Source organism: Tetrao urogallus (genome assembly GCF_951394365.1).
Source record: "Tetrao urogallus genome assembly, chromosome: 15".
Classification (NCBI taxonomy): Eukaryota; Metazoa; Chordata; class Aves; order Galliformes; family Phasianidae; genus Tetrao; species Tetrao urogallus.
Genome location: NC_136828.1, coordinates 11577983 through 11598046, shown reverse-complemented (window position 1 = coordinate 11598046; position 20064 = coordinate 11577983). Strand labels below are relative to the sequence as shown.

At 41.9% G+C, this 20064-nt stretch overlaps 1 protein-coding gene across 1 annotated transcript in view; it reads right to left on the bottom strand.

Annotated features, from left to right (window-relative positions):
- The window catches only part of CARD11 (caspase recruitment domain family member 11), a gene marked incomplete at its 3' end in the record, with an annotated part of 29998 nt that extends 10241 nt beyond the window's left edge, over positions 1-19757 (bottom strand). Inside the window, exons 1-12 of the mRNA XM_079543156.1 lie at positions 19610-19757; positions 10102-10314; positions 9363-9500; positions 8425-8750; positions 7021-7200; positions 5313-5465; positions 5093-5218; positions 4423-4620; positions 3756-3935; positions 2714-2768; positions 1475-1590; positions 163-266 (exon numbers count right to left, since the gene is read on the bottom strand). Of these exons, the coding sequence (XP_079399282.1) occupies positions 163-266; positions 1475-1590; positions 2714-2768; positions 3756-3935; positions 4423-4620; positions 5093-5218; positions 5313-5465; positions 7021-7200; positions 8425-8750; positions 9363-9500; positions 10102-10314; positions 19610-19697 (1877 nt within the window). The 5' untranslated portion in view covers positions 19698-19757. The remainder of the gene's footprint in view (positions 1-162; positions 267-1474; positions 1591-2713; positions 2769-3755; positions 3936-4422; positions 4621-5092; positions 5219-5312; positions 5466-7020; positions 7201-8424; positions 8751-9362; positions 9501-10101; positions 10315-19609) is intronic.
- Positions 19758-20064: the final 307 nt, after the last annotated feature.

Sequence of the window (20064 nt, the reverse complement as noted above, 5' to 3'; positions counted from 1 at the left end):
TAAACCACAGTGAGCTTCTGGGTACGGTCTCAAGATAACCTGGATTTAGTGCTCAATAGCTTAACAAAATAAGGCCCACGTTCAGACCTTGCCAAGCCAGGGTGCCTCTTCCCCCTAGTGATAAAAGGGCATGGGGCACATTTCAGCAGCACAGCCACACACCTGCAGGGAGGAGCATCCTCTTTGCAGCGTCTGACGATCGAGTCGTTTCCTGGAGGCTCAGGAGTGGTAGACATGATGCTGTCATTGCGATTTCTCAGGGTTTGCTTTTAGAAAGCAGCATGCAAGAGAAAGGACACTTGCATTAAATGTGCTATCATTTCTAACTTACAGGAGCATTATCCTGCTAGCTTGCTCGTAGTGCTCTGCACTGAGAAGCTCATCCCACAGTAAGAAGAATGGATTCTCTGCTCACAGATGTTCTGTACAAGAGCATTCGTGTTCATATGCTATTACAGCTCTATGTACAGAGAGCTTGATGGCACTGAACCTCATTCTGTGACACACAGCTGGCTGATTTACTGAAGGATTTCAACTTCATCTGCAGAGTGTGTGATGCACAGCTGATATATAGGTGGAAGAGGATGAAAAGCAGACGAAAAACAGACTGTGTGTGTGTATAGATATATATATATTTACACACAAATACAGTAGGAATGAGGAAGTAAAACACATACCTCCATATATTCCATTAATACTCTAGTACATTGGTTTGGAGTCTAAACTGCAAATTGTACTGCAGGGAAGACAGTTAAGTGATCAAAACATCCAAAAGATGTTCCAAAAAATATTCCTAAATCAGCTAAACTTATTACAAGTGGCAGGGAGTTCTTTCCTGGCTATTCTCAGCTATAATTTTAATTTCCTGGGGGCAGCATTTTTCACAGCATTCTAGAAAGGTGTTTTGTTCTTTGTTACTAACACTCCACAAGAGCACTCTCTCTTCCTGCTTGTCCTGCTGTGTCAGTGCTCACATATGTATAATGGGATTTCTACCTTGAGAGATCAGGGGGATACAGCAAGAAGGGAAGAAATGGTTTGGCTATGGCACACAGAAACTTCCAGCTGTGATCTGCACCCCTCTTCTAACTGCCTGTTACTTACAAATGGGGGAATCTTCAGAGGACTCAAAAAAAATAAAACCAACAACCAAAACCTGAATATTTTCTTGCATTACAAAGCAGCTTTTAAAGAAAATCTCGTCTTTCTAAACACGAAATGGCATAAGGACACAGCAAAGGGTCATAAATATCTAAAATCTTTTTAAATAAACAAAGTCCAATCCTATGATTTTGGAAAAGGCTGCTAACACAGTTCTAAGAACACGCCGGTAAAACAATTAAGCTTCTGACAAGGGGCTGGGGTTGGGTCACAGCCAGGTGGCCAGTGAGGTGACAACATGGGGCTGCAGAAGCTCTCAGCCACATCAGAAAAGGAGGTCATAGCAGGGAAGGGACATCTGAAGGCTCCTTACAATTTTGCTGACTTCACAGCTGCTGATGGAGTTACTGATGGAAACAGAATTAGAGGAACTAGTGTCTGTGCGGCCATTGCTGGCATCAGCCCCATCTTCATCCTGCGCTTTGACTGCTGCGCTCACAGATGACAGAGAAAAATAAAGACACCGAGGAAAATTAGGTTAGATCACTTCCAATACAGAGTCTTTCACAGATTTCAACAAGGCTTACAATTATCTTTCCACTTCAGTTTGTCTCACTTTCCATCCTGTGCTGTGCAGGAGCTGAGGGTGGCACTGGAGCCCTTTTTGCAGCCCGCCTAGCTCCCCATCAACACAATTTCTTCAGCTCTTTCCTCTGCTTTTTTTGTTAGCTCCATGAATACCCATTCACAAATTTGGAGGGTTGTTTTATTAATTCGTTAATTATTTGTGTTGTATCCCCATCATTTGGCAACCTGGGATTTGTTTTAAAAGAGCAATGCTCCCAACAGGGGCCATGCAGCCGTAGGCAGCCCCAGGAAGCACAGCATGAATTTCTTGACAGACCCCCTTCCCACTTTCAGCATCTCTAACTTGGACAAATGTTGCCATTATTTGATGCTAAACAAATACAACATCTTGCAGCAGGAACCACGTTTGCCTTCTTATTTTGTAGAATACAGCACATAACAAATGAAGGAAGTGCTGCATATGACGTTTGTTTGGAGAACATTGTTAGCTAAGTAAGAGGAATTAGGAGCATACAGCAACCAATTTGGTAACTTGGCAGCTGGCTGGCGGGTGGGTCAGCCCTTCCTCCAGGCCATTGCAGTGTTTTAGATTTAAAATGAATTCCTTTTTGCTGAAGGACAAATAAACTCATTAGAGGATCACTAGACTGGGGTCTCTTCGGCTTGAAGGATCTTTCCGACAGCAAAAAGAAAAGAGCATAATGAGTTTTTGTAAAAGAAATACAATACAGCCTTCACAATTTTGATGAGATAAAGGGAAGATTAAGTAAACAAAAAAGTTAGGCAGATTATGGGATGTAGTATTGTGTGTCTGTGGAGGTACCTTTGGATGGAGAGGTTGATCAGGTAGAGCACCCGACTGCTTCAAATTATGACATTGTTTACAGTGAGAAGAACTATTTTGCTGTCTTGAGCTTAGTTAAGAGTCTCCTGGGTCACAGTGTTTGTTAAAACAACTTAAAGAGACTGAACAAATGAGACAAAGCAACAGAAAAGGAATAAGGACATAGGTGCTCTTTCTGACCTTGAAACTCTGATGTTCTGTTCATGCCAACAGGGGATTTAGCTCTTGGATTTATCTAAAAAGACAAAAACAAATGCAGGATATTTGCCACACACTGTAAAACACATATTTTCACTCCTTCTTTTTCTACTGTTGTGCTGCAAGATATTTCCCTTCATTTAAACAACAGGACTCCAAATTTTGAAGATATTTAGGTATCCAAATGCCACTGCCGTGAATGGAAGCTACTTAACTATTTTTAAAGTCTGGCCCAAATGCTTTGCAGTTTCCAGATTCTGCTGAGGGAACAAAGAGACAAAAGGTGAAGTGGGTGCCTTGGGACTGGCTTCAGGCAGCTGTTAATACAACAGGCATCCTTTTGGAGCATGCAGTGTACAAAATGCAGCTCCACTGCCATAAGTAATAACAACAGTCAAAGCTCAGAAAGGTTATGAAGGGCAGGGAGAATTCAAATGCAAATGAGAGTGAGGAGAAGCTCAAAACTCCAAATGTTAGCTTGCATATATATATATTTACAACATGTGAATATTGCATCAGATAATAACAGCATAATAAATGCAGCCAGTTGGGGAAAACTTAGACCTAACACGTGCTACCTCTTATTCTTCTGTGAAAGGAAATTGCCATAATTTAATTCTAAATTAGACAGTTAATTTGACTCAAATTCTTGTCCATTCTTTCTATTATTCCTTCCAGCTGATGCATGCTTTTCCACCCGTGCTTCGATTTCCACCTTCAGTTCCTTGTGCTCTAGACTTTGGGCATTATATCATTTTTTTCACTCCTGGTAAGGAGGCAATGAATCAATTTATTGACAGTGCTCTAAGAACGTGAATGAACAACAGAAGCAAGAGGGAGAAGGTACAAAAATGGTCAATGAAACCTGATTATATCTGCTCCTCAAGGCATAAATTACCACTGGGCAAAAACTTACATAAATCCTATTTTTATACCAGTTTCAGAGGCATAACCACAATGTTTGATGTATCTTAGTTCTAACAGTCCCTGCACTGAACCACTCCAGCCCGATATTAAGACATACTTGGATTCCCTTTAGGTTCACTCTTCTCTTGAGTCGAGCTTGATCAGGCAAGAAGAATTTGTTGTCTTCTGGTGAGTCTTCTGATGTGGAGGAGTCATCTGCTTCCTGACCGTTGGCTTTTGGGCTCGAAGTGCCAAAGGTCTGGGAGATAATAGTGATGGGCAGATTGCGTGGCAAACTCTGAAGATCAGAAGGAAAGACTTCTGAGAAGGAGTTTGGTACAGCTCCTTTTGACTCCCCTTAAGAGCAATCCGACAGGACTTTCTGTGAGTTGAGAGCTTCAGAAGCTCATGCAGAATGTGGCCCAGTCCCAAATCAATAACTCCCCATATCTGTTTCTGTTTTTGTTTTCTGTTCAGTGGAGCACGTTCCTCAAAAGAATTCATGGTTTCTACCCCAGTGCAAAAATTCATTCCTTTTGCATTTCTTTCCCTTACAATTCAAATCAGGATGTGAAATACCAGCCTTTGAGAGCTGTGTGCATGACACAGGCAACGTGATCCCCACTGTACCGAAGAAATTCTTGGAGCACTGACATTTAGTAGAAGGAAGTAGGTTTTTTAGCTAATTTGCAGAAGGAATAGAGTACCCTCTTCATTCCAAGTGGAAATATTTTAAAGACAGAAGTCCTAAAAAAAGAACGCAAGTGCATCTACCTCGTCCCTACCTGGTCATGACAATTATTGTCCTTAGAGAGCCGTCGGAGTTTGCACTCTAAGTTAACAATGCAGGCTTCTTTCCGAACCATTTCAATTCGGAGTTCATCATTTCTCTCCTCCAGCTCCCGAATCTGCTTCCTGTACTTATCTTTTTCAATCAGACAATGTGAATACTGTGTCTGAGCCTCATCACGTGAGCGGAACGCCTGTGGTGGACAGAAGAATCTGTTTTGCATTTGGGCCTTCTCCCAGTGGTTTTGTTTTTAATGCATTTGGAATAAGGACTTCAGAAATTGTAACCATCCACTAATTAACGTAGCAGTAAGGACCAGGGTGCATGCCACAGTAGTATCATTAAAAATAATGATAATGAGGGTCGTTTGTTTCCAGCTCTCTCTTGGCAGGTGGGAAAATATTCTAGAGTGCAAATTGGGTCACTTGACACTGAGACAAAACCTGCAGGAGCTGTTGCTCAGTTCTTGGTTCTGCCTGGTGGATGCTACACTGAGGGAACAGCATAATATTACCCTGTGTAAAATTACTTCCATAAATACCAGTTTCTTGTAAATGTTCATATTTTAGTGGTGTTTTGGATCCAATTACCCATAACTCCCTAGAGTGACACAGAAGAGATATAGGCTTTTGCTACAGATTTTCCCCACATCAATGGTTAGATACCTGGTCTCGCTCCTTCTCCACCTCTTCTAGCTGTATCATCACGGTGTTCATACGGTGCTTATACATCTCACAGTCTTTTCCTAGTGTTGAACACTTCAACTCCAAATCTTCTTTCTCTTCAAGATACTGAGAATAACAGTCTGTTAGCTACCACTGCATTTAGAGGTCTTTTGGGTACCAGCCTGACATATCCCGCCTCTTTTCATCCTCTATTTCTCACCTTGTCTCTCAAGTCCTCCACATGACGAATCTCCTCTTGGAGATTAAAGATCTTGTTGACCAACTCATGGCGATCTTCCAGTGCCTCCTTACGGTCATGCTCCAGGATATCCAAAATGGCTTTGTCTGAATCAGGTAAACTCCGCTTGTCAGCCTGAGGAAACATGTTTTTAATAGACAGGCCAGGGAAAGAGAAAAGAATTTTGCAGGAAAAATAAAAACAAAGACAGTAACAAACAAGAGGAATAGAAAATGAACATGGTATTGCAATGGGAAAGCAGCAGAAGGAATGGACATTTGTTCATATTTTAAGATATTGTCAAAGAAGATGAATAAAGGCTGTCGTGCTGTCAGAACAGTCTGATGAAGGAACAGTTTTACTGTTTTATTGTGCTGGCTATAATTTGATCCATTTTGGATGCATTCACAATTCTTCACTCCAAGCCCTGCATTCAAAGTTCTCTATTAATCAGCTCTCACTGAACACAAAATTCATCCTTTGCCAAAGAGCAGGGCCTAAGAAAACATTCCGAGGCATTTTTAAAGCATGTATAGGCTTTGGAGGGCTATGCTTAGAGAATATTAAACATGCCTGAAAGTAGCTTGTACCTCTGCTTCATTTTCTGTGGTCTCTAGCAATACTTTTTTCCTCTCAGTTTTAAAATTATCAGGATTACCAAAGCAGGTTTCAATAAATAAATTGTCATCCACAATTAACCATAAATGGAAAACAAAAAAGGCACAAAATGCAAGCAAGTATCGTGCATATTTGTTTTAAAAATACCTAGACTAAGTTGGATATTTCAGTGACATTTTGGCTACCTAATTAAGTAAATATTTCTAAAACAAACTGCCTTTTGTTTATTTATACTTTCTCCCAGGAGATTTTCAACCTTGTTTTAAGATATTTCTCGATCATTTCTTTGTTTCCTTAGGTGCTGTAAGACCAAGTCAATCAATATGAGACAGCCTACATGGACCAGAACTCTGAGAATCTTCTGCACTACACACTTTTTCAACCTTTGAATCGGATTTATATTAGAAGTATGAATTGTTGGACACTGCTAAAAGCCATGTTCCAAAATTATTCTATTGATATATTTTTTAAGTGTCATTTTAAAAGGCTTTGAGCCTTGCCCTGCAAAGTGCTGAGTGCTCACACACATCTCAGCATTTGACTATGCTCTTTACAGAGCAACACAGTGCTAAATTAGCTGCATATCATACTTTTTCCCCATCTGCCCAAAAAAGGGTTAGTTAAGATACTTGTGCACAGCAGTGTTCTGTGGGGCATTCTGGTAACTAGTGACAAACCATGATTAGAAACCTTTACTATCCCATGCTTCATCAGGATCTTTTGGCACAATAGCACAGAAAAAGTTACAGAGTCTCTAACATCTAGGCTGGTTGTTTAACACAGCTTTGTAGTGACGGATTGGTACAAAGAACCACAGCAGGGTTAAGGAAGGAGTTGAATGCTCGTTAGTTATACCACTGTGCTCTGCACCGAGAAAGAGCTCATTTCTCAACAGCTTGACTTATTAGATGACAACATTTTTGGTAGAAGTCCTCCTGGGGTATGTGAGATAGTGTGGGAGGCAAGAGAGGGGATGGCTGGAGGCAAGGAGTGGTCAAAGCTTTCAGAACCCATCACCTGGGTAAGCAGGAGGGGCGAGCTGAAGTGGCAGAGCTTTTCAGAGTAGTGGTACCTGAATGATGGACTGTAACTCCTGGATTTTAGTTTTCATCATCTCGTTTTCTCGCTCCAGCTCCAGCATCTGTTCTTTTTTAGGTCGGTTTTCAATATCATTTTTCAGTTTCAATGACTGGTTCCTCTCCAGCTTGCATTCTTCTTCCACCTTGTTCAGGCGGTGCTTCAGCTGGTCAATCTGCAGCGGCCAGGGAGCAGTGAGAAGGAGAGACAGAGAAGGCAAGAAATCATTTCAAGCTCAGGTATTGACTGTTTTGAAAACATTCTCACCTTCGGGTGAAAACATACTGTCATAGGTGGAAAAAATAGCTTAAACTGTGAATGCTAACAAGCAGATAATTGGGTAGATATGCATGTGTGATAAATGCCCTGATCTGAACTTCTGAACTCTCAAGCAGAAGTTTACTATTTGCTGTTTACTATTTGCTGGCTGTAAATTTTGATAACATCTAAACTAGAGTAAGAGCATCATATTCTCAATTCTCCAATAAATACAGAGATACAAGACAGATATACTGCTCACGAGGCTGACCACACATTGTGCTTCTGCACACAGGCTATTTGGATTGGGAAACCCAGAGACTTGCGGCACTGGAATGAAAAGAGAGGTCCCCAGGAAGTGGCTTCAGAATGAAGGGAGCCTAGAAAGAAAGGGGTGATGATCCTGACTGGGGAAAAGGTCTGAAAGTGGTGGAGTAAACTGGAAGTCAGAGTGATGTACAGATATGAATGCTGGGGGACAGTCAGGGACATTGGCCAGTCACACTGACTGGTGACAGTGAGCAGGACAAAGCAACACAAACTGCTGACCAACCTTCCTGCTCCATCTCCCTGCAGGGAAGGGATGTTTGGGGCTCAGAAAAGGCGGCACTGAGGTGAGGGAGCAATAAATGACTGTGAAAAATCAAAGTGCTGTAAAATGTCTAATCTCATCTGTTCTAAAATAAACCTCAGCATCCAGATCCACTGTGGGTAGCTGTTTACTCTGCCTCACCTGTGACATACCCATAAGCATAAATTTCATGGCACTTGAAGTAATTCTTTCTGTCTTATAAGTGGTCCCAAGATACTCCAGTATTTGTTATGAGGCTTTTTTGAGGAAAACACCGTAATGTAAGCCTGAATAACTGTCATGCTGCATATTGTTGAGCCTGAAAAGCTGAAATTATGATTTTAGCAAACAATGTATGTTATGTCCTGCTTATTTCATACAAGTGTGTAAATTATCTGCCACTGATACACAACACTGCAGTAAGAATTTCAGTACTTTGATGCTTTTAATCATCTGAGTGAGCAAAGCAAATGAGCTCTACACCTCTCTGCTGTTAGCGGAAAACTCACTTTGCCACTGGCATCCTCCATTGCTACTCCTGATTAGAGAAACCCAGAGCATCTCTCTCACCTCGAGCTGCAGGTCTCGGCTCCTCATCACAGCCATGCTCTTCTCGTCACTCAGTTGGGCATATCTCATGGCCAGGTTGTAGTTCTCATCCTTCACCTTGACCAGTTCATCGTTGTAGTTGTTCCTTTCCTCCTTCATTTTGTTGTATCTCTCCTGGAAGGTCATCAGCTCTATCTTATTCAGTTTTAGTTGCTTTCGCTCATCCTCCAGCTGGCGAGACTTAGCCAAGAGGTCGCAGCGCTGCATGTCTTTTGTCTTTACTTGCTGCTGAAGCTTAATGATCTCATTCATCAGGAAATGGGTAAGGCCTTCATGTCCCTCCTCCACTGAAAATGTTTGAACAGCTTATCAACTTCTCATGCAGTAACCTAACGCTAAGCAGGATCGGCAGAACTCACTATGAAACAAGTGTCCCAAATTATGTATGTGTGGAATATGTACAAACACATACACATTTATACATCTAACTGGCAACAGGACAAGTATTACACAGCACACTATTACCAGAATCACAGTATACAAACATACAGCTCGTTTAGATACTACAGGAAGCACTAACATTTGTTTTGTTGTGTCAGCTGAGCTGACAGGCCTGTGGAAATAGCACAGATTTTGTAAAATGGACGTGTACGTATACAATTAATCTGAATGCTTCAGGTGTACTGCGCATGTGTCAGCTATCAATGTAAATTACATCTGCTGTGTCCTCTTGTAGTGGCTTTCACTCCATCCAAAGCTCTTCAGCCCCATTCAGACAACTGGGACATTCCCTTTCTTTATACTTCCCTCATTGCTCCCTCCTTGTGAACTGAAAGGGATTGAAAAACTTCAAGATGCTACTAACAGACCAGCTTTCATTTGCAGTTCTTGCCTGAAATACAAACCCAGTCTTCAAGATAGTCCTTATTTCAACAGGCTTGAGGACTGATCCTACTCACCAACAATAGTGGAAAACCTCCGTGTGGGCTCCTTCCCTGTCACCAGTTTGTAGAGTTCAGGATAGTAAAACTCCAAGCTCTCCAAGAAAACCACATAGCCCCTCTGGCCCTTGGTGTGAAGAATGTCCAGCAGCCGCCCTAAGTACAACCCAGAGAGAACTGAGAGGTGACATAACAGCACTGTGAGAAGTATAAGTATAGTATCCCTGAAGTCAGGCTAGTCTTGGGTTTGTCTCTGCCACAGCAACATGCTGTGCAAAATATGGCTGGCGGGGTTCAGCTGAACTCATGAAGTAATGCCACGTATTCCTTATCTCTGTGCAGATTATTACTCTAAAGGTGTGCAGGAAAATCGTCCTCGGGAGCAGAAATTCCAAAAGAAGCCTCCCCCAGGAGCACTGACGTGCTGGGATGGCAGACCCTGCACTGCCAAACCATGAAGCACCACATGGCAGCGGGGAACTTGCTCTTGGAATGGCTGCTGCTTATGCAAACTGAAATGTCTGCCAAGGTTGTGATGGGAATATGAACCTCATGAGCTCCAGCCTGCACAGCAGTGGCAAGAGTCACTGTTATCAAAATACCAGCAGCAGATTCCACCCTTTTCATTAAATCTCCTGTAAACGGGATAGAGGGTTTCCATTCTGTAATCTGTAACTCGATATGGGTTCCCTCCAGACTCCCCAAGGTAATGCAGCTGAGACAGGGATACAGATGTAGCCACTCATAAAATAATTACCTGCTCGGTTAATTTTGGAGGGCAACATAAGAGAGTTAAGCACCTCATCTTCATCTTGCTCATCAATTACTTTGCACTGCCGCAGGTACGGGGTCAGCTTGGCTGGATTGATGTACCGGCTCAGCATGTGCCGGTTGCACTCCACATTCTCCCACAAAGCTTCCTCCTCATCTTTCAGTGTCTCCAGGCAGTCATCCATCTCTGGCTCTCCTCCTTAAGAAGGGAAACAATTGGCATATGAGCATCAAACAGGGCAGTTTATATCCTGTTACTTTTTTTTCTTTGGCGCTTCCATGTTACATTGGATGAGTTTAAAATCACTTCTGACGCTGAGTTTGCCCTATATTGAAACTGCTTGAACTGAAGTGCAGCCTTTTCACAACTCATCTGGAAAGTGACAGTTCAAAGAAGTGCTATCTTGAGCCTATAAACTATTGCATATTGCTTGCGAGTGATGAATCTGTAGCTCTGCTAAGCCCATGAAGGTCTCTTTAAGTCAGAGTCCCTCTTCGTAATAGAAACAACGGTAAAGGACACGGTGCAGTGCAAGGAAGGATATGAACGCACAGAATCCAGAGCAGAGACAAACAGTTGCTGCAGGCACCTAATTTTGCCATTCTTACCTCCTCTGTTCCTGCCAGCTGCACAGATTGGAATTGCAATTTTCCCGCATAAGCCAACTCATGTAAATGAACCTCAGGAAGAGTTAACACCCAAGTGAGTAGTTCCGTATGTCTGTCCTTTGTAGCTGTGTATGGACTGACTGACCTGGGGGTGAATGCAGGCACCTGTGAGCTCAGGCCTGGCCCTCTGTGCACAGTGTCACTCGAGTCAGAAAACATTCTTGACTCATAAAAAGTTATCACACGGCCTTTCAGTGCTTGCTCAGCAATTTCCTGCCAGCTCCTAATTTGTAACCACCTCATTAGAGAAGGTTACAAGGCAGGCAATGAGGTGAAAAACCCCGTACTAAAGTTAAGTCAATAGCAGAGAAGCTGTAAAAATCTTTCCCTCTTAAATTTGTGATAAATGTCAAGCTCTGAAACCAAGTCCTAGTTTTGCATTCTTGCTTTTCCAAGCTCTTGCAATATGAGTGGCATGGAACAGTCCACCTTCTATTCCAAGAGTTCTGTTAGCCCATCAGAGGCCACCTTACAAAACAACATGCTGCTCCCGGGCCATAAGAGATGGAGCTGTGCTTTATGAGGCTTTGCTGGTAATCAGTAACTAAAGAGCTCAAAAGCCAGTAACTAAAGAGCTCAAAAGCAATGCCTTGTTTTTCTAGGACCAGAAGGGCTCTCTCCAATGTATTATAATTTCCTTAGCTTCTGACTGTAGAAACCGCAGAGCGTGCTGGGCAGATCCAGCTATTATAGCCAAAGGCTATTAATTCCTTATTCTGGAAAGTATAAATGCAAGTGCTAATGTGCAGGATAATGTGTCTGTCAGTGTTCTATCACAATTGGATGCAGAGCTGTTCTACAAGGAGCCCCTTCCTTGTGTAGTGCTTTCAAAGGCTGTAACTATAGTGTCCAAACTTCCAGGCTGACCTCCGGAATCTCCAAAAAATTTGGAATGGCTTCCTCATGGATAGGTAACAGAACTGCCCATTTTGTTCTCTCCCGTAGTCCAGAATTCTTTTCTTAATCATTTCATATCCCAGGAAGCACTTCCTCAGCGTTTGCTGTGACTGTACACAAACAGCAGCTCTGTGGCTGCCATCAGCGGGGCCAAAAGTGACGGCTGCCCCCAGAGGAGGGAAGAGCTGTGCTGCAAGGTGCAATCTGGAATCACAAATGTTGCACACACTGCACAACTGGAAAAGCTGAACGTCTGGGAGAAGGCAGCAAGGTCCTGCAGTATTTTAGTCATCTCAAAGTCACAGCTATCTCAACTAAACAGCGGTATCTTGCAGGCCCTTTGTTTGGGGAGGTGTTCCAATAAGCTCCCAGGTGCACCTCAGCAGCACTTGCCTAACTTTTGTAAATTGCAAAATATCCAAGAGCCTGCTGCACCGAACCAGAACTTATTGCACTCTGTGTCAGCAGTTCCCTTAGGACATTACTAAGGGATTTAAACGATTCAAAGGAAAGTTCACTCATCAGCATAATTCTCAATGTGAATACATTTCTTACATGGTATGAAAAATATATTTAACAAGTAATCCTTCATGGATGGGCATAAGAGATCTGTTATTTTTCTGCTGTGGTTCCGTGCCCAGACTGAGTACAAACCTCAGGTGACCCATCTGCCTTTTGCAGCTTTTCCAAAGACGACAGAAACCAATGGGTGATATTAAAACAGCACCCTTCATACGAACCACAGTAAATAACACTGAATAAGAAATAAAATGCTTGTGGATGGGTCAAAGTTTTGTTCTGTTGGTACAAAACCGGGCGTGACAAATGAAACTCAGTGGGACACCACTAAAGGATTGCACGGGGGGATTCCGTTTTAAAAGGAGATTTTCAGTAGTGCATCTGCTCTGCAGGTTTTTGAAGGACCTTGCTCCCTGGTTCCTGGCTGTGATGATCCTCCACAAAAGTTGTTCTCACTTATAAGATAAAAAGGCAGACTTAAAATGCTTTCAGCTGTGTAATCAGCTACTTCATCTGCTCACTGTTATCCTTACCTCATTTCTGACTCCAGCACCTCTTGAGCTGTAACCTAACACATTCACAAGTTGTGATAAGTCAGAAAGACTGTATTGTCCATTACAAATCACAGGTGTGAAGTCACAGACTCAGGCTGACTTCAGCAGGCATTAGCCAAAAAGAAATAAGAATTGCCACAGCAGTTAAAAAAATTGCTCTCCTGCTGCTCCTTTCAGTAGTTAGTACACAGTGTAGCTTTTAACTGCAGGAGATCTTCATCCAGTAATAATCTCAGCCAGTTTCATCCATTTCAAAGGCATCTATAGATGCAGACAAATAAAGAGAATCCCTTTTTACACTGAATGAAACATTCTATTCTCCTCATCTCCTTCGCTCTCTCAGGGACTATCCTTCTCATGGCTGTAATGCACTGATGAATCTTCCTCCATGTTTGCTATTTTTTCTTCTGTTTTCCAACCAAACAGATCACCTTGCCACTAAAGCAGTTCTCTGTTCTCACTCTAGCTCCATACGCTCATATGTCAGTGACACTCTTCACCAATCAAGGGAATAAAGCCTCCAGGCTTCAGAACCAGGGCTTCCGTAAAGTTCTCTCCATCAAAGCTGATACAAGGCTTCATTTCTGTGATTAATTTCAGTTGGTGCAGAAATTAACCCTTCAGTTGCTTCATTATTTGCATCCCTTGCTGTGAATTCCTGGCAGCTTGTTGGTATTGGAGCAGACTGCAAATGGAAGCTTCATCTGGCACTGCTGGGTTCTTGATACACTCTTCACAAAATGCAAAAAAGTGGGTTCTGCCCTATACTGGGAAGTAGGAGGAAGTTTGCATTGGAAGGGGTGAACTGTTAAATGCTTTGGACTTGTGCATTTGTCACAGATGTTGACAGAACGGCAGTATTTGAAGAGAAAACAACACAAATTGTGCAAATTGTATGTCAGCATGAACATAAATTTGTTCATCTTAAATGTTAAATGTGTATGCAGAACAGGAAAGGATTGTGTGTAAATTAGCACACTTTAAAGCAAACTGTAAAGATGGAAAGAAGTCTTTTGAAGCTATTTGAGGCTTTTGAGGCTATGAAGCCTCAACATTTTGAGAGTATTTGCATTACATCCTTTATGTATGCATATCTCCAGACTTCATGGGGTATGCCCTTTCTCCCTTAAGATTGTCCAGCATCTCAGATGACAACATAAAACAACAGGGAGGTTTTTTCAACAGCTGCTTGTACAGATAGATGTAGATTTGCAATATCAGAGAACCACAAAACCACAAAGGGATTGAGAGCTATTTTTAATTTTAGAGGAAAGCCACAGTTTTAAGTGTGATAAGGAACTTACATCCCTTTGCTTAAGGAGACAGGAGAGCTCTGTTTGCACTATTGCCTCTCTGAAACGCTCGATACCAGCTGTTTCCAATTATATTGGCTGCAGTGCTGTATGTTCTGCAGTACTGAAAACCACTTTCCAAAGGCTTAAACATTGATTAAGATGACAATTTGCTTGCCTACAATTGCAAGGTGTTCACCATAGAGTTGCCTAAACCTGAACCCAAAATTGAGAGGAGACAAATTCTTAACCCGTCTTTGATGCGAAAGAATATAAAGTGCAGGTTCTCAGTGTGCCCACCTGGTAGGACTCATTCATCAGAGACTGCAGAGCACCTGGAACCACTGAGATGGAAAGGACCAGAAGAGACATTTATTATTAACCTGGTTTTATTACTTCAGGTTTCGTTGGCCCAAGAACACTTTCTGAAGGCGGCAGCGCTGTTGAACAGGCTGTATTTCTCTTTCAGGTCACAGTCATAGAAAGAACTACTCTGTATATATCAGAGCTTCTTCTTTGTATAAAAGATTCATTCAGCCACAGCTCCAATAAAATATAAAAGAAAAATATTGAATAAGTCTATCAAAGTAGAAGAACACTGAAGTAGGAAAAGAGCAGGAAACTTCAAACTCAAAGTAGGAATACTTTGGCACAAATATTTTCTGCCCACTCCCACTGAGTCGATCTTTCTGTTACATGCAACATACAAATCCACTTAGAGTCATGCAGAGCTGCAGTGAGGTAAACCTGGATCTCTCCAGTGAAGCCAGATGACAGCTACAGTCATAAATACTACTCACATTTTCTAAATAGCAGAGAGAACCAAGACAACCTCCTAACTTTGTCAAAGGGCTCTGAAGGCACATTCATCTTGCTTTGACAAACATAAGAGGGAAAGAAAATTCCCCTGATTTTCATAATTATTATCTCAAAAACAACCAAGCGAGAGGAAAAGAAATGAAGAAATCTGTCATGTTACACTTTCAGTATCTCTGCTCTGTGAAAAAGAATGAAGGCAATAGAATAAATCAGAGACTTGTCTCTAATCGCTATTCCTCCCCTTGCAGAAGAGGCCAGAAGAATTAATACTGCACGAACTCTCTTTAATTACTCTTCCTTTCCATTTAGTTACTCTACTAAGAACAGATCCATTTAACACTATCTCAGCAAAAAAGAAATGTGCTCAGATAAAGCAAGGATCAATTGTAGGCGTTGTTAATGCAGTACACCCAATGGTTTGCTTATTATCCTCTAAACCAGAAAACATTGTATGCAACAAAGACAAACTAGTTTCTCAGAATTGCAGGGTAATATTGCTTAATACCTTAATAATATTGCTTTGAATTCCACGCTTACTGCATGTAGCTTTTGTCTGCTTTTGCAACTGCATACAAAACACTATAATGTACCCATCAGTTTCTGGAGGAAAAAACTGCACGTTAAGAATGCTGCTCTGCACAACAAAATATTGTTATGAAAGATCTTAATCAGTCTAAAAATACTTATTAGGATCCTGTAGTGATCTGTGATTCATAAAAGGCAGAGATCTGTGCTTCACAGCTTTGCTCTCCATCTGGTGAAAATATCGAAAGTCGACATCCTTTTCAGGTCTGCCAGTTTAGAACTTGGGAGCTCTTACCATGTTATCACACAGGAAGGAAATGACTAATTTTGTCTCAATAGCAAACTGAAAGCAGATTGCGTTACTCTGAACATGCGAGATCCAATCAGATTGGTTGTAAAGCACATATTACCCATAATAAACAAAGAAAATGGAAAAAATTCTCCTACACAAATAACTTAAAGAAATGTGGCAGCAATGTTTTGACGACTCCATTTTTCTGTCTGTCAGTTTTCTACACACAGGGAAGATGTTCCTAGATTCCTCAGCACGGTGCCCACTAAGCACCACTGACAGAAGGGTGAACTTCTGAGCGGAGCCAGAGGTTGGAGTCATCTCACCAGCCAGCATTAGGACCCAGGTTAATTTAGCAATCGAGTTCCTCTCTGGTGAGTGGTACAGAAATGGATCTGTTCAGAAATACATCCCACCATTTTAAACTTCTACTTCAGAATCCCATGTAAAGTTTGATTCCCAAACAGTTGTTGGTTGGGGTACCCCTATGGTCATCCAAAAGGTCTGTCCCTTCAGATGCCAATGCCTACTGTCCGGCTACTCTTTTCTTCTCTATTATTTATGAATCTGACATCCAGTTTTCAGAAACTGTTAACACCAGCGTTATTAAGTGATAATGTTAGTGACAGTAAATGAGAAATGAGACAGGCAAGCAATGAGAAACGGCACAAAGATATTTGAGGAAAAAAACAAGATTTAGTGTTGAAAGAATTGTGAGAAAAAGGGAAATGGAAATATAGAAAGGGAGCAGGATAAAGAAAAAGAAAGTCAAAGAAAGGGGAAATCAACAGAATGAAAGTGAAGAACAGAAGTGAGACACAGATGAGAACGGGAAAAGCCTTAGAAAAGGCAAAGAGAAGGAAATGTGGGGTGTAAAGCAAAGAGGGCCCTGTCACCGATCCTGAGACATCAGAAATTAGTGCTAGTTCTGGGCATGCAAATCAGGAAAACAGCACAACAATTTGCATAAATAATTTACCACAAGGATTTAGTGCACCTATTTAAAAGGATTTGCAAAGTCAAAGCAGCGGCGAGCTGAAAGCCCAACATTTAATAAAAGCTTTAATCTACATATTCTCCATTCCGTTACGCATGACGATGAGGACAGCAGAAATCACTGGGCTAACGCAGTACAAATGTTTGTATGTCTGGCCTTTCTTTCTTGAGAGCAACATTAACTACTGACAGGAACGTTTCCTTTCAGCTAATGTGTGCTAAAAGCAAAGATCTAAAAAAGAAGCTGTCATCCTCAGGCTGTGAAGGGCTCGTGAGAACACTGGCCCAAGAAATGCTTCAGAATTTATTACGGGGTCTCAGGTTAATTCTTTTTCTTAGAGATTAACTCATCCTGTTTTTACAACTGCTAATGAGATTTTCAGTAGTTGAGGAGGAGGGACAACTGCAGGCAAGCAGGTAGGAGGGTGTGATTAGGAACCTTCCTGCCATCAGATCTGGAGTCTTGAATTCAAAATTCAAGTTAGCCAAACATTCAGATGGATTTGATGATTGCAGGTTAGGTCCCAGTAAATGCATGTTCACTTTACAACAAGCAGCATGTTCTTTGGTTCAGAGAGCCAGTGCTTACAAGCAATTTGTATAGACTGAGCTACATAAGAACTCAGTAAGGTCAGTGATTCATTAGCTGATGCAAGCACATGAAACTTGCATAACCCTATGAAAACAGCCTGTTTCTCATCAGTGCTATTAACACTTCCATTAATACAACTAGTTGTACTAAACAGGCAAAGAGAAGTTTGAAAATTCGAAGAATGAACAAATACAAAGCTGTCATACGCTCTTATAAAGGTCAACCTTACAAGTCTACTCCAAACACTACAAAAATAACCCACCTGCCAACTGCTTACTGTATTATAACAGCAGCACATATTGACTAGGATGAGTACATGGATGACTTAACCATCTCAAGTGCACTATGCAGAGGTGTAGCAGCTCTACATACAGCTCTGTAAAGACTTATCCAACCTTCCTTAGCTCTTAGTTGCTTACTACCCATTCTTTGCAACTATTTGAAGACAGAACAACTGCAAAGAACAGACTGCTCCCTCGCATATGCTATTTTGCTGCCTGAAGAAGCAAGCCAGCAGAGCACGAAGATGCAGAAGTAAACTGGGTGCCACTTGGCAAGAATAAGTATACAATAGATCGAATCAGTGAAGCTGAGGAAGGACAGAACTCTAGTGGGAATCAGAAGGAGCTCGCTATTTTGAAATCAAAATTCTCCTTTTGCATGGAAATGGTTGCATGTGGTTTACGAATAGATTTTTCCCACTTCTCTGGGAAAAATCTCTTCTCTGTGTCCCCTCCTTTCTTGCACTGCCATAGTGGGACTGTATCACACAGCACCGGAAACATACACCCACCATCCTCTCTCTCAAACTTGCTGTCTATATATAGCAGACAGAACCATGCTGGGGGCTGCCTGACTTCCCTTTTCTTCTGAATAGAGGCTGTGGGCAACTGTCAGCTCTAACAAACACCGTGGAGGGAAGTCTTAAAGGAAGCACTGTCCTGACCCAGAGCTGCATGCCCGGCTGCAGCAGGAGCTGCAGGATGCTGTGCCGACTCTCACTTCCCACACTGCTGCTGCTGGGCTCAGCTCTGCACAGCAGAGCTGCTGCCCTGCAAGGTGTGCAGCAGAGAGCAGGAAAGCAACCTGCAAAAAACAGAGATAATTCACTCTGCATCCTGCAGGAGGGCTCCTTTAGGTTCATTTCTGTAGCAAATTAAAGCTGCCTTTAGTGGGAAAGGACTGCATTTCTGTAAGCAGTGGCTTCTTTACGACCTTGGCTTGCTGTCCTGGGGAAGAGACCACACCAAACACATGGCAATTCCGTGATATTTCCTACTGCCAACATGTTGCATGGAAGGATTAAGTACCTTCTGTTGCTTTATCAATATTCTGATGATACAGAATAAAATACTGTGAACCTTTGGTGTGGAAAACTGACCACAAAAAATTCACTTACCATAGGAAGACATTAAACTCTGTTCCCATCAGGAAACTCAACATCAGGCCAGCTCAACATCTATCTTTGGAAAAAAATCAAGTAGGAAAGTTCAAAAATATCAAACGTTTGACTGCTTGTTCACCTGAGTGTGGTCCTCCAGAAGGAGCCCACATGAGCAGGGGCTGCTTTCTATTGGGTTCTCTGCTGACTGTGGAAATAAATATTTGTGAAAACAGAAGCTGCAAACGGATGCACTCCATCTGTGAGCATCCCAGTCTTTAAGCATGGGCAGCTGCTGCAGAACAGCATTTATGAGCAGCATTACAAAAGCAAGATTTTCAGGATGACAGTCACCTGAATCCCAATCCTTACAAGAAGAGTCACCTCGATACAACACGTGGTAAAGCATCATAGCACACTCAGTCAGCGGAAGCTTTTTTCCCCTCCCATTCTCCCAATTTATGCCTTGAAGCATAACAATTCCTCATATGCTATCTGCATTAACTGTACCTGGTAGCTTAAAGCATCACAAGCGAACAACTCTGAGCAGAAAAGCATTTGCTTTAAATGCGACACTGTCTGTAAGCAGCAAGGTTACACGCAGTATGAGCAGTAGTGAATGGTTCTGCTTCCTCAGGGTTGATTTCCCCTATTTCTCATTCCTACTCAAGGGCACAACATGTAATTAGGGTCAGATTTTCAAAGAGCGGAGGTGGAATTTAGGCATTAAAATAAATGGCCAGGTTTTTGCATGGCTTGCTTCCGAGTGTGGGATAGATTGGTGTTACGAGTCACAGAGCTGCTGAGTGCTAAGCCCTCCTAAAAATCAGGTCTTTCTTCCATGCCTAAATTGATGCCGAGCTCTTTCACAAATCTTTTCTTAATTGCAGCATTCTTTCAATGCAAACTATCTGAAAAACAAAAGGCCTTTAAATCTTTGGGAGGTGCGAATTCTTACCTATGAAACCACACTCTGTAGCACCTATAAATTTGGTAGCAGCAGTGTTCAGGTAGTTCTGGTTCCCAGTGCTGTGCAAACACTCCATCTGTCCCACAGGGAGGAGAGCTGATGCTGTGACAGTGCTCACTCATGCTAATTCAAACTCCTTTAAATCCGTGAAATATTTTGCTAGTTAACAGATGATGGCAAATACTGCTGCTGATGGATCAACTCTTTCCTACATTTTGTCTCCAGCTGCAATTGAGATTGTAAGAATTAGCTGAACTTTTAAGCTCTGATCCCTCTGAGACAAAATAAAGGATTTTTTTCTGCATGACTAGAAATATTTATTCTAGGCGGAACAAAAATAAAATTATTTTTCCTATGCTGAAAATTAATACAGGGTAGAAACTGCATAAGCTTTTACATTGGACTCTCCTATCGTTATTTGCTCTATTTATCTCTTTTTCCCC